Source organism: Anthonomus grandis, chromosome 1, assembly GCF_022605725.1.
Source record: "Anthonomus grandis grandis chromosome 1, icAntGran1.3, whole genome shotgun sequence".
NCBI lineage: Eukaryota > Metazoa > Arthropoda > Insecta > Coleoptera > Curculionidae > Anthonomus > Anthonomus grandis.
The window spans coordinates 56,830,495-56,843,235 of NC_065546.1; the positions used below are offsets into that span (position 1 = coordinate 56,830,495).

Genomic DNA, 12,741 nt, shown 5'->3' on the forward strand with positions numbered 1-12,741 from the left:
TCCGCAAAGCCCTGCATACTGCAATATTTAACAACCTTATACATGTCTGCTATGTACATTAGAAATAAGATAGAACTCAAGACGGATCCTTGTGGTACCCCAGAACTTATATAAGAGCAATAACTTATAATAGTATATATAATAATTATAAAAGCATTAACTGTAAAGCACCTATGATGATAACCACACGACAGCCTCAGCAGCCTTTGAAAAAGTATTTCTTGATTTTAGTAGGGCCTTTACCAATAGATATCCAAAATAATAAGTATATCTTAACCCTGCAGTGTGAATTGACGAAATTTGTTGAATGTTGTTCCATTCCAGATAAAGAAGCAGAAACGGTAGCCAGAGCGTTTGTGAATACTTTTATTTTGAGATACGGAATTCCCCAAAATGTAGTTACAGATAAAGGAACAGAATTTTTATCAATAGTCTTTAGAGAATCTTGTAAATTGTTAAACATTAGGCCCTTAAATTCTACTGCGCATCATCACGAAACACTAGGTGCACTAGAAAATTCTCATAAAAATTTGAGTGCATATTTACGATTACAAATATCTAAGGGTTCATCTACAAATAACAATACTGTACATAGCGCTACTCAATATACGCCGTTTGAATTAGTTTTTGGAAAAACAAGCCTTAATGCCTTCAAATATTGACCGTCCAACGGAACCAATATATAATTTTGATGAATACCCTAAAGAACTTAAATTTAGGTTACAAACAGCATGAAATGATGCGAAAAATAACTTAATTCAAACAAAAACAGTTCGTAAACAAATTTTTGATAAATCAGCAAAACAGATTACTTACATTGTAGGAGATCAAGTACTGTTGCAAAATGACAACAAAACTAATAAAATGGAAGAATTGTTTAAAGGTCCTTATGTACTTTTAAAATTAGGAAACAAACAGTTAGAGGTACATAAAAATAAAATTAAAAAATATTTTAAATAAAATAACTATGTATTAGTTTAAAGGTTTAGCATAGGGTTTTATTATATATTGTAATTATTGATTTTTTTAAGAAAAGCAAAAATTGTTGATAACATTATAAAAATTTTTACTTTTTCATCGGGGGAAGTGTAATGGACACTTATGTTTAATAATTAAGCTAAGCAATTGCGACAAATTCATTGTTATAATATAAGAGGCCATTGACACCTTCAAGCCATACCAAATTATAATACTCCAAAATTGCAATAATAACATATTAGGAAATAAGAAGATCTATACGCGTATGCATTACTTATCGGTTCAATGTACTTAAATTATTGATGACCATGACTATTTCGGCGACTGTATTTTTGATGAACGTTAATTGAATATAATATTCCGAGCTATGAACAGAACAAGTTGTGTCTAATTAATAAGGGCACGTAGTGCTACACCCGAACCTGTCCCCTGACGGGAATAACCCAACATTACACAATGTCATTTATTTTTAATATGGTACTGTTCGCAACAACCTATGTAAAAATGCGAGTATCGCAAGTTTCGCAAAAACAACCAATGTCCAAGCGAGTTTAATCAAAAACAGGTAGTCATTAAAATCGCGTCGTGTAATAACAACAAAATCTACGTTTGCCTCACATTAAAACTGGTGACGTCTTTTATAAAAGTCAGCTTTGGTATTACATTTTTGGGATCCATGATAATTCAGCTTCTATGTATGTATATCACTGACATAATAAAATGGAGTCATTACGCCCGTTGTGATCGTTTGGCTTTGACATATGAGAGAGAGGTCAAATGAATAAGGAAAAAATGAATCCTATATTAAGAATGGCTGGTTATCAGTGAGACACTATGGTTTAAACTAAAAAATTGCTACAATTGCATGGCACATGGCGTTGTTCTTATTAAAATAAAATATACTGTAATAAAAATAGAATGTTAACATTATAAAAAAAAACTGAAAATAAAACTAAATAAACCCAACAAATAATTCTTTAAATAGAAATATTAAAAAAACCTCCTCCTTTAGGTAAACAAAAAAGGTTATCCTATAGTAAAAGGTGTTTCTTCCTTTCCAAAAGTGTTTAGGGTAAAATGGTATTGGCAGATTCAACAATTTTGCACTACTATGATGTTTATAAATAGTCTCCTTAAGATAACCCAACAAATAAAAGTCATTTGGTGACAAATCGGGAGATCTTGGAGACCATTTAATGTTGCCAGTCCTACTTCTAGGGCTGTTAGGAAACGTATTTGTTAAAAATTCTTTTACTCTAACCGCATTATGAGCAGAACAATCATCTTGTTAAAAATGTTAATTTTTTTCTCTTTATATTATTTATTTGTTTTTCTCCCTAAATACTCCCTAAAACTGTCATGTCATTTCAATTTAATTTTCTCCTCTTATTATAACCAAGTCAATTAACATTTTCTAAGTCTTCAAATCTGCGAGTGTCCGATAACCTTTAAATTTCTGAATGCCTTTGGTTTGTGCTAAACGGAGACCAGAGAGAAGATTTAATTCTTTTAGTATTTTTACGCATCGCGCATTGATTCCAGTGTCGTGATCTATACGTTTATTTTCCGCAAATGTTGTCTTAATCTTACCGCACCACATATCGTGATTTACTTATCAAATCCGCAACCACTTGTAGTGATTAAGACCCAAGAAGCCCAGAGCAGGCCTGCTGAAGCCGGATACAGACCCCTTAAGGTAAGGATCTCGTTCTTCGACCTTTCCACATTTACTTTTAATTCACAAAAATACAGTGCACTTTAAATCTCTCACTGACTGGTCTAAATCCACCTGGTGCGTAAATAAAAATCTAAGTAACCATTTTGATAAAGAAAAAAAAAAGAAACGGTTTTTTTTTCTCTCGTAGTAGACCAACTAGCGTGCCATTTGAAAAAAACAATTAGAGCTGGTTTTGAAAAGAGCATTGTCTCCGCATAAAAAAAACACATTTTGAAATTTTTTGCTTTGAAGTCGTCAAAAATTAAGAAATTCTATGCTGTTAGTTACTCGGTATAGAATGTAACACAATTGGAAATTAAGAATTTTGAAATAACAATATTTGTGATTGCGTAGAAAGAGTAATAAAAAAACGAGCCTGTGTAACGAGTGTGTATAAAATGTGTTCCATTTTAACGGAATTCAGTGGCTTCGCGACTAAAGCTTCCTGACACTTAAATGTGAAAAGTTACTGTGCTACTGTGCCTTACCTGAAAAGCCGTTTGCGAAGACTGAGTGGTGGCGCTAGTAGGAAACACCAAGATATGCGTGCAAGAAACGTCCTGCGGCGTGGACAGTTGCGAGTTGACGCTCGCCTGACTGAACCTCTCGTCGGGCGTGAACTGATCGGGCATCAGTCTCAAACACGAGTCCGGCTCGAGACTGACCAGACAGGCGGAGAGGATGCACGGCACCGCGCTCGGGTACAGCATCGAGCACTGATTGCAGATCTCTTTCAGGTGCCGCGACGCCTTCAGGAGGTTCTTTTTGCTCAGGAGCCAGCTCCAGCCTTTCAGTTCGCCGTGACCTTGAAAGAAAACATAAAGTTGTACGGGGATATCTGCGTTTTGGTTCCCTCAAAAATATACCGTTGATCTTTTGAGTGCAACAAAACCCTAATTATCTATTGGGCCATAAAAGACCCAAAAATTCAGAGCCGGATTATAAATTTAATATTTACCTGCATTACAAAATATTAAGTAGGTACGATTAGTGGCAAAAACAGTAAATATGTGTATATAAAGGGTGTCCCATTAATAATGGTAAACATTTTAACAGCAGATTCCTCTCATAAAAATAACGAGGTTAGGTTAAATTTTCCTAGTCCGAAAATGAAATACAACCAAGGTACAGGGTGATAAAGTTTTTTTTTTGAATATTGTCTATAACTTTAGCAGTTGTTTTTTGTTTTTAACTAAATTTTAATTTAGGGGTTTTTTATATGCCAAATCTAATTTTATTAGTTTTTTTTAATTATCTCATAGAGGGCGCCCCCAGGCACATTTTAGTGGTTTTTTGAACTCTATGACTTATTTACACCCTGTATAATTTTATTTTTTATTTTAAATATGCATTCTGCAAGAATTTTTGCAACAAAAGCTTATAAAAGGTATACCTTAAAAATTTCTCTAGGATTACTCTTTTTCTAGATATTTACATTTAAAGACATCCATGAAAACCATATTTTAAACTATTTAAATTGATATATTACACTTTAAATGATTGATAAATAAAAATATAAAACCTAAATAATTATTTAAAAATAAAAATTATCAATATTTGCCAGCGAATGTTCCACATAGCCTCCATTTATCTCAAGACATTATTAAAAACCGACGAATCTTGAAAAATAATTGTGAGTTTTTTCTATTAATTGTTCTCTTGTGTATATTTGCTTTTCGTAAACAATGGATTTTACGTATCCCCATACGCAAAAATCCAATGGGTTGAAATCAGGACTTCGTGCAATCCGAGGTCTTTGACTTCCACGTCCTATTCTCTCACGGGTCTAACAAAGATTTAAAGGCAACCCTTCTAAATAATCAATGAGTTTTATTTCTAAAAAGTTTAAATATAATTCTTCGTTTAGATTTGGAGGTAACTCGTAAGGTCCTAAAAACAAATTGTCTATAACGCCACACCAAATATTAACTTTAAATTCGTGTTGAAAGTGTCTTTCAGTAATGAGGTTTGGATTTGCAATATCCCATGAATGTTTGTTTCTAAAATTTCCGGTCGGGTAAAAGTCGCTTCATCCGTAAACATAATTTTATTAATAAATAGGGGATCTTGATTTTGTTGTTCCTGGATATAGCGGGCGAAATCTAATCTCGCTGGAAGATCTGTCTCCAAGAGATTTTGTACTGGAGTAAAATGGTATGGATAAAGACGCTCACTATGAAAAATTCTAATTGGTAAACAAATTATGCCTAGGCATTACTTAAAATGATTAAACTTAAGAGAAAAACTTTTTTACTCGTTTTAACAGTTTTAAATGACATTTAAAAAGTTTGGCATACATAATGCAAATACTTTGATACTGTAGTATCAAAGATGCGTCAAAAATACAAAGATGCGATTTAAATAAAGTAGTAAATAAATATTATTTTAAAATTTTTTTTGAAAAAATAGTGATTATGTCGAAAATGTTCGCTCCTAACATGTAAAATTAAAAAAGGAAATTATTTGGTTACCTTTCAAATCAATATACGGAACTGCAAAAAAGTAAGGGGATTTAAAAAAGTAAAAACTAACGGAACGAGCGCCCTCTACCGAAAACACGAAAACTGTATACGAGATTTTATTTATTTTTTTTAAAAGACTCGTACGTTCTAAATTTTATGTCAGTATGTCATTTGGTTCAGGACCTATGAGAAAGAAACGATAAATCAAATAATACTTTGACAACCTGTATTTCAGTTACTATTAAAGTTAGGATAAAGCAAGTTGACCCCAATCACATTATTTTGACGTAAGGAATCTACTGCTGTTCTATGTCCCATTACTTTCGGGACACCCTGTATAGCTGAAATTTTTTTTTTGAAAGTGTGTGTAAACTTAACGACAAAGAAACGGTTAATATTTTTAACCCTCCTTGCCCCTGAGCACACGTTGAACACAAGTTGTTCTAGTCTTTCAATGGCTTAAGGCTATGAAGCGAAGAATGCCAAACTAGGAAGGTCGCATAAATTATTAATAGGTTCCCCGTACTCAATTTGCCTGCAGAATACGGTTTTACTGCTCTATAAATCATAACGTTCAAAAGCGCAGAAACCTCTCTACTACTTTTCACACCCAAAATGAACTTACCGATCCTTCCCAATCGTCCGACGACCAATCTCCAAGGTCTCACGCTTTGCGACATCACGCCCAAAATGAACGTCATCAGTTTTTCTAAGCCAATACGTCTGGCGGACGCCTTTTTCCGTCTGCTCCTGTTCGGTATGTCGATATTAATGGTAACGGTTTCGTAGATTTCGCCGCGGCCGTCGGTACAGACGCCCAACAGCCAACTTTGGTCCTCGGAGAGGCAGTAGGAGACGTAAAGTACGGAAGATTGGTCTTGGGCGCCTTTGCCGAACGCCTCTGCCGCCTCCACCTTTTCTCGCATCGGGGCTAAGATGTAAGGCGGAGTGTACAGTCTGTAGGGAATCCGGTTGTTTTCCTAATATAACAAAATAGTTTGCTTAAAATTGATGAATAATGAAGAGGTTGAGTTTATAGTCAATTCTGCCGTACAATTTAAAAAAGTACTTAACACCTTAACCACTTGACTGCCAAGCACGAGATAACTCGTGGTTGGCAATCTATAGCCAGCCACGAGTTATCTCGGTTTTGACTAACTGTTTTACGGTGCCCAGTACAAGTAAACTCGTGGCCGTCATTTTTTAATTATATTTTCATCTTGTTTAGTACAGAGGAAGCAAAATGCAGTGACACAAAAAAAATGTTAATGTTTTTAGTTCTAACAAAAAGCGGAAAAACATAAAATGTGCCTTAAAATAGGGTACTGGTTTTTAGGGTACTAGGTTAAACTTAACTGCTAGTGTTTACAGATAGTTAAGATAATAATATGAAGTTAACAAAAAAAAAATAATAAAAAAACTGTCTAAAAAAATCTTGTTTAATCATTTTTACTTTAGGTGGTAGTCCTTGAAGCAATTTTCCATACATAAGGCTGGTTTTTCTTCACAGACAGGACAGAAATAACGTGTTTCTCGTCGATGTTTATTGGAAGTACATACACGGCAAGCTCTTGTAGGTCGTTGTTGTTTTTCGGTTGGTGGTATATCTTCCAAATAGTGAAAATCCCGCTGCTGTACTTAGGCATTTTATCACCGAGAAGAGTAGACACAAACATCTTTCTAAATTTTAAAGATTTTTATTCTGCTTCCGGTCGATTTACCAAACAGCAAGTAAGGTTTGATGGTTCTATTCATCTAATGGTTTTTCTTAGTGCGCTATAGTAACTTAGCATTTGATCGGACTGGTCGATACCTGACATTCCTGCATTGTACTCCTTTATTGTTAGAGCGCCAATTAATTTTACCTATTTCATTTTTATTCGGGTATTGAGTGTTCTTCGAATCAACAAAATTGGCATGTTTACTCACTGCGTAATTCGTATTAAAAAAGCCGCGTCGTTTGAAGCGACTTGCCGATCCGTATCTCATCCTCATCCGTGCGCCGTCCCGCCCGCAGACCGCCAAATAAAAGATGTATTATTAAAAAATAGTCAGTCTGTCTGTTGACTCGCCGATATTAAGAACATGTAATTGCGCTCGGGCTCTAATAAAAATTGCATGTGGCTAATTCTAAATGTTTTAGGTTAAATTTCTAGTTTCATAAGTTTCTGTTCGCAGTTGTTTAATACGAGTTTAAGGGTTAATAAACTGTGTTGAACAATTCACCGGGAGTGTTTTATTTCACGGTGTTTGGTAACGCTTATAAAAATATACAGTCCACTACTAGGTTTACAAGGAGGCCAAAGTACACTTGGGTATTAAGGAGTCCTATTTGGAGGATTCAAATTTATTCATTTATTATATTAGGTTTCACAGAAACTTTTCCGTTCCTGCTGCGCACTTTGTACTTTGTGCATATTTGAAATCGTCAATACCTCTCGCTTATCCTTCCACTTGCAAACAACTACTGATTTGCGTCTTTGCCATATACATACATTCGCCTTTTTTTAGCTTTTTTGAAACGACATTCTTTGGATTTCCCTTTCGAATACTGCGTAAGGTGCCACAAACATATGTTTTTTTCGCTGTCATGTTATTAGTTATGCCTACTGAATTATAAAAATTATCAGTATAGAGTACATAACCCTTGTCTAAATAATTTTCCGTTAAGTGAAGAACCACACTTGCAGCATGCCCCAAATCATTCTCGATTTCCCGCAATATACTTTTATTTTTAGAACCATGCCAGCAGATTCGCATAGTTCATATAATTTTACCTCGTACTTATGCTTCTTATTTTTTTATATATTGTCTAAAAATAAGCCTGCCACGCCATAAGACCACTGATTCATCAATGCATAAGTTTTTGTCTGGAACATAGTGATCCTGCATTATTTTGTTGAAATGATCAAGGACTGGTCTAATCTTAAATAAAAGCTGTTGAGTCACTCCCGAATTGTCAGCGAAATGCAAAAAACGCAACAGTAACTGGAACCGATTTCTGCTCATAACCTGGCGCCAAAAGGGCATCTTGTACATGATAGACCAATAATGCTCAATAGATGGGAAACTACATGGACCAATATGTAAAAGAAGAGCAAAAAATATTTGCAGTTCATTTGGGGTGGTTTCGACCCATCTGGTGAATCTGGAGGACCTTGTCAAAGGATGTTTTCCAATCTCCTGGGTCGCATACAAATTTGTTTGTTGTGCCAAATAACTTAAAAACTCATTAGAAAAGAATAAATTTACAAGATATTTTATCGTTACTGGTTCTTGAGACATAAATCCAACATCATTTGCCAAAAAATCAAAATGTGGTGGCTCCTCCTCCAGTGGCGTGCATTGGCATTAAGAGTAGGGTAGGCACTAGGCAATAAGGTAGCATAATTTTTTTAAATGTACTTACCATTAGAAAATCGTCGAGAAGAATCGTTTTCTTGATGAAGTGGAACATTGTCTTTATTTACACAAATTTATTTAAAAATGTCTGACTAACTGAGAAACAGAAACAATCATTTTTTATAAATTAGTTCAATACGACGATTTTTCACCAAAAATGCATTGACCACATCATCATAAAAAGTCGACTTACGTTTTAAATCTAGCAAGAGTTCTTTCTCCAAGGAAATTATTGATAAACTGTTCTTGTCCTTGAGTATTACGTAAATACGTGTGGATGCGTTTTAATTCAGAGAATGAACGTTCTGCAGATGCCGAGCTAGCGGGTATTGTTACGATTAATTTTGCCAATTTCATTATTTGAGGGAACACTTCGCACATTTTTTTTCCTGGCAAAAAATTTATTTCTAAAAGTTTAAAAACAATCAGAATTCAAAAGACGGAAAAAATCTAATAGTCTAATTTCCCTGTAGCGATCATCAATTTCGCTTTTGATGTTGTCAACTATTTCTCTGAAAATTCGCCTGTAATGTATTTTAATATCATCCATATTTCGTTTTCTTCGAACTTCGCCATAAGCATTCGCACATTTACTGTATATTTTTTAGAATTCTATAAAGAAATTTTCCAAAAATGCTTTGAAACTCTCAATTTTTTTAATACAATAGTCAATATCAGATAGTTTCGACTGTATTATATTATACAGTAAATCCGTCTGAACAAATATTTGATTGAAAATTTCCAAAAAATAATTAAATTCAAAATCTTCTAGTGTCAATAAATACATTCTAGCTGCCGAAAGATTCTCCCCATCCCAGTTTGATTGATTTTCAAGCATATCATTAAATAGGTTTTTGAGCTACTAGTTTATCAGTACATTTATAGTCATTCAAGATATCCGTAATTATTTTGGTTAGCGCTTCTGCAGTTCGATTTTCATGTACGTCGGTAAATCCCATAAATCGATCAACTATGTCATTTGAGTCTGTAAAATATCTAAAAATTACACAAAGTTGTTCTTTGCCGCTTATATCTGGTGTCTCATCAATCATAATAGCCACGACCTCTGTTTGGTTCAACTCATGTCGTATTTTTTCCTTGAGTACAAAACCTATTGAAGAGATTAAATCGTTTTGTATTCGATTAGAAAATTCTGAAAAAACATGTCTCTTTTCACTTTCATTGCATGCATGTAAATGATCTTCAAGAATCCCATCATATTTAGCTAAAAGTTGTATGCATTCTATAAAGTTGCCCCTGTTGGACGATTCAGTATTTTCTGTCTGTCCGCGGAATGGCAGTTCCTGCTTTCCCAAAAAGCAAGTTATGTCAATAAGTCTTCGCATTAGGTTACGATTTTTATCCACTTTAGAATTATGCCGCTCTATTTTTACTTTAAATTGACGAGAAAGGCTCACTTCTATCCTATTTTGTCCAAAGTTACATAAAGAAAGGGCAGATTTTAAATGATTTTCCGATTGATCATGTTTTTTTGCAGCATTTGAGAATTATTCAGGTCTGCGTAACCGGCATTAGTCCACACATTCTTTTCTTTTAAAAATAATAGACATGCCCAACAAAACAACTTATTAATATGTTTGCAACCTGTAAGCCATTTAAAATTTTCATAAAACTTATTGTTAAAATACCTATTATAGTAAGTATTTTAATTTAAGTAAAAATTTTAATTTGTAAGCCATTTTGACTAATTATTTCAATTTTGACATAGTGGTGTCTGAGAATAGTTTTTATATAAATGTCATGGGAGTCAACGTGTTAAGTCACTTTTTTGACGAAAATGAGTCTTTTATATCAATCGATAGCATCGAAGTGGATTCCACATCTATCTGCGAAAACAAAAATATAAAAAAGTTTACCTTTGTATTACATATACAATTGCATGTTTTGTGCGACCATTACTTGAATTTTTCCAAGAAAAAAAGACCTAAGTATAGAAAAAGCTGTAAATGGTGACATGGAATCATGTGTGATGCCTCAGAAAAATACAGAGTCACCAGATCGGCTTTTGCTAATCGCCTCCTCGACTCCAAACATAATTTTCTTGACAGCCAAAATATAAGAATACTTCCTTCATCAGTGCAATAAAAGTAAAAAACTAGACTTGCTGGAGACAATGGAAATTAGTAATGTTTTTAAAAGCCCAGATCTGTCCTGAGTTAATGAAAGGTTTGAATTTGATGGCCACCTAGTTTTTAATAACCTTAAATAATTGTGGACTGTAATTGATTGTATGTAATTGATATTGATTTGAGTGTCAAATAATTGATTTGATTGTTTGAGTTCTTTGTACATAGATAGTGCCACTTTATTGTTTCAAGCTTTATGTATTTATATGTCAGGTGTTTTGTGTATGTTATGGTAATTTTTTGTTGAATTTTCCTTTCTTCGGGTTACATTATCTTAATTATTATACTAGGTCTGATGATGCTCTAGTCGAGCGAAACATGTAACCTTTGTCATTTTATTAAATATTTCTGTGATGCTGTAGATTTTGTGTTTTTGCCTTTTATAAAAGTGTATGACCAGCATCTTTGGGATAATGGATGAATTTTTCCAGTTATATAATTATTTAATTTTTACAATAATTATAGATTTTAGGATCACGTGATCCTCATAACTTTTTTGCTATTGGTCCGATTGGGTTGAAATTTGGGATTTATGTCGCATGCAATTATTAATTTTTCACAAATATTTGAGATTTGAGTTTCAGGTCACGTGCAACCGTAACTTTTTTACTATTGGTCCGATTTTCTTGAAATTTAGTATTTGGGCTTCATTTCGAATACCATTAATAAATATTTACAGTTTTTTGAGACACTCGGTATGGAATGTAACAATTGGAAATAAAGAATTTTTAATTTTGAAATAACAATATTTTTGATTGTGTAGTAGAGTGATAAAAAGTGATAAACACACTACATTGACATACAACGCAACTATATAACACATTATGATTCTTTGAAGCACGATACTCCAAAAACTGGTCCTCTCTTTCCTTCGCATATAAACTTTGGCCCTCTCCAACTAACCAAACCTGATACTTTGTGGTTTTTTTTTTAGAATTCCTTTATGGCTCTTCACAGACAAGACCTAAATATTCCAAACTGGTCCTCACGTCCAGTTAGTCGCTTCGCTCCTATATTTCTTGAATGATGACAGGACACTTTTAAGCAGTTTTTTTGGGATTACATTTTAAGGTTTATTTTTTTCTTAAAAAACTCATACTAGAAGAACCGACTATTGACCCGGTCAAAACACCTAACTTCCTTAAGTGTTATAACAATTATTGCAATGTATGATTACTGTTACACGTTTACAACCGGTAAACTGCCATTAACAACAATCATAAAAATAATATCCCAACGAGTTTGGAGGCGATTTCTTTGAGACAAAACTCGCCCTTAACGCGCATTGGGTCTCTTTAAAAAATTTTTCCTAATTACGGTACTCACGTCTTTGTTCTTCAAAAACAAATCGGCAGTGGCGGCGGTACCGAATCCCGTAAGGGATTTCACGTTATTCGAGTGGATCAGTAACCGTCTGCACTGCGAGAAAATGTTCAACGCCAGGGCGCGCATTTGGTCGCTGTGTCGCATCATTTCCCGCGATTTGTTCAGTTCCACGATGCTTTCCAACGAAATTATCTGAAAAATGTGCATGATTAATAAAACGATCGAATCGCTCGGGTAATTTTGGCCGTTACCTGTACACTAATGTTATTCCTAATGTTTTCAGGTAAGGTGGTTAAAACGCTCTGGAAGCAGCGCATAAGGGCCAAAACGGCGAGTCGTTGCATGTCGGGATGGTTGGACCCCAACGTGAACGGTTCGATTAAATAAACGACCACGGAGGGCGCTTCTCTTTCGTCGTCGTCGTGGTTCGGGTCTAAGTTACTCGATGGGAAACTCGTAGTATCTTTTACACCATCTCCGTCTAAAAAGTAATAGAAATAGATCAGTAAAAGATGAAAAATCAACTTTTTTGAATGTCCCAAACCCAGAAAAGTTTAAAAATAGTATTTAATTTCCAGGAGTTTCTGCTGATCAATTAGAAAGTAATTCTAGGTTAGAGATTTGAGAGGTGAGGACAACTTCGATTGGAGCATTTGTCCCAGTAATTTTTTCCTGTAAGGGTCCAAAAACCATTAAATTTATTTGCAAT

General features: G+C 34.2%; 1 protein-coding gene across 3 annotated transcripts in view; it reads right to left on the reverse strand.

Moving 5' to 3' along the window:
- Window positions 1–12,741, reverse strand: part of LOC126744317 (mediator of RNA polymerase II transcription subunit 13) — a 203,763-nt gene that overhangs the window by 15,919 nt on the left and 175,103 nt on the right. For all 3 annotated transcript variants that reach the window (XM_050451876.1, XM_050451798.1, XM_050451732.1), the window contains 4 exons: window positions 12,284–12,513; window positions 12,033–12,224; window positions 5,783–6,137; window positions 3,184–3,500 (listed from right to left, as the gene is read on the reverse strand). In XM_050451876.1, the coding sequence (XP_050307833.1) occupies window positions 3,184–3,500; window positions 5,783–6,137; window positions 12,033–12,224; window positions 12,284–12,513 (1,094 nt within the window). The remainder of the gene's footprint in view (window positions 1–3,183; window positions 3,501–5,782; window positions 6,138–12,032; window positions 12,225–12,283; window positions 12,514–12,741) is intronic.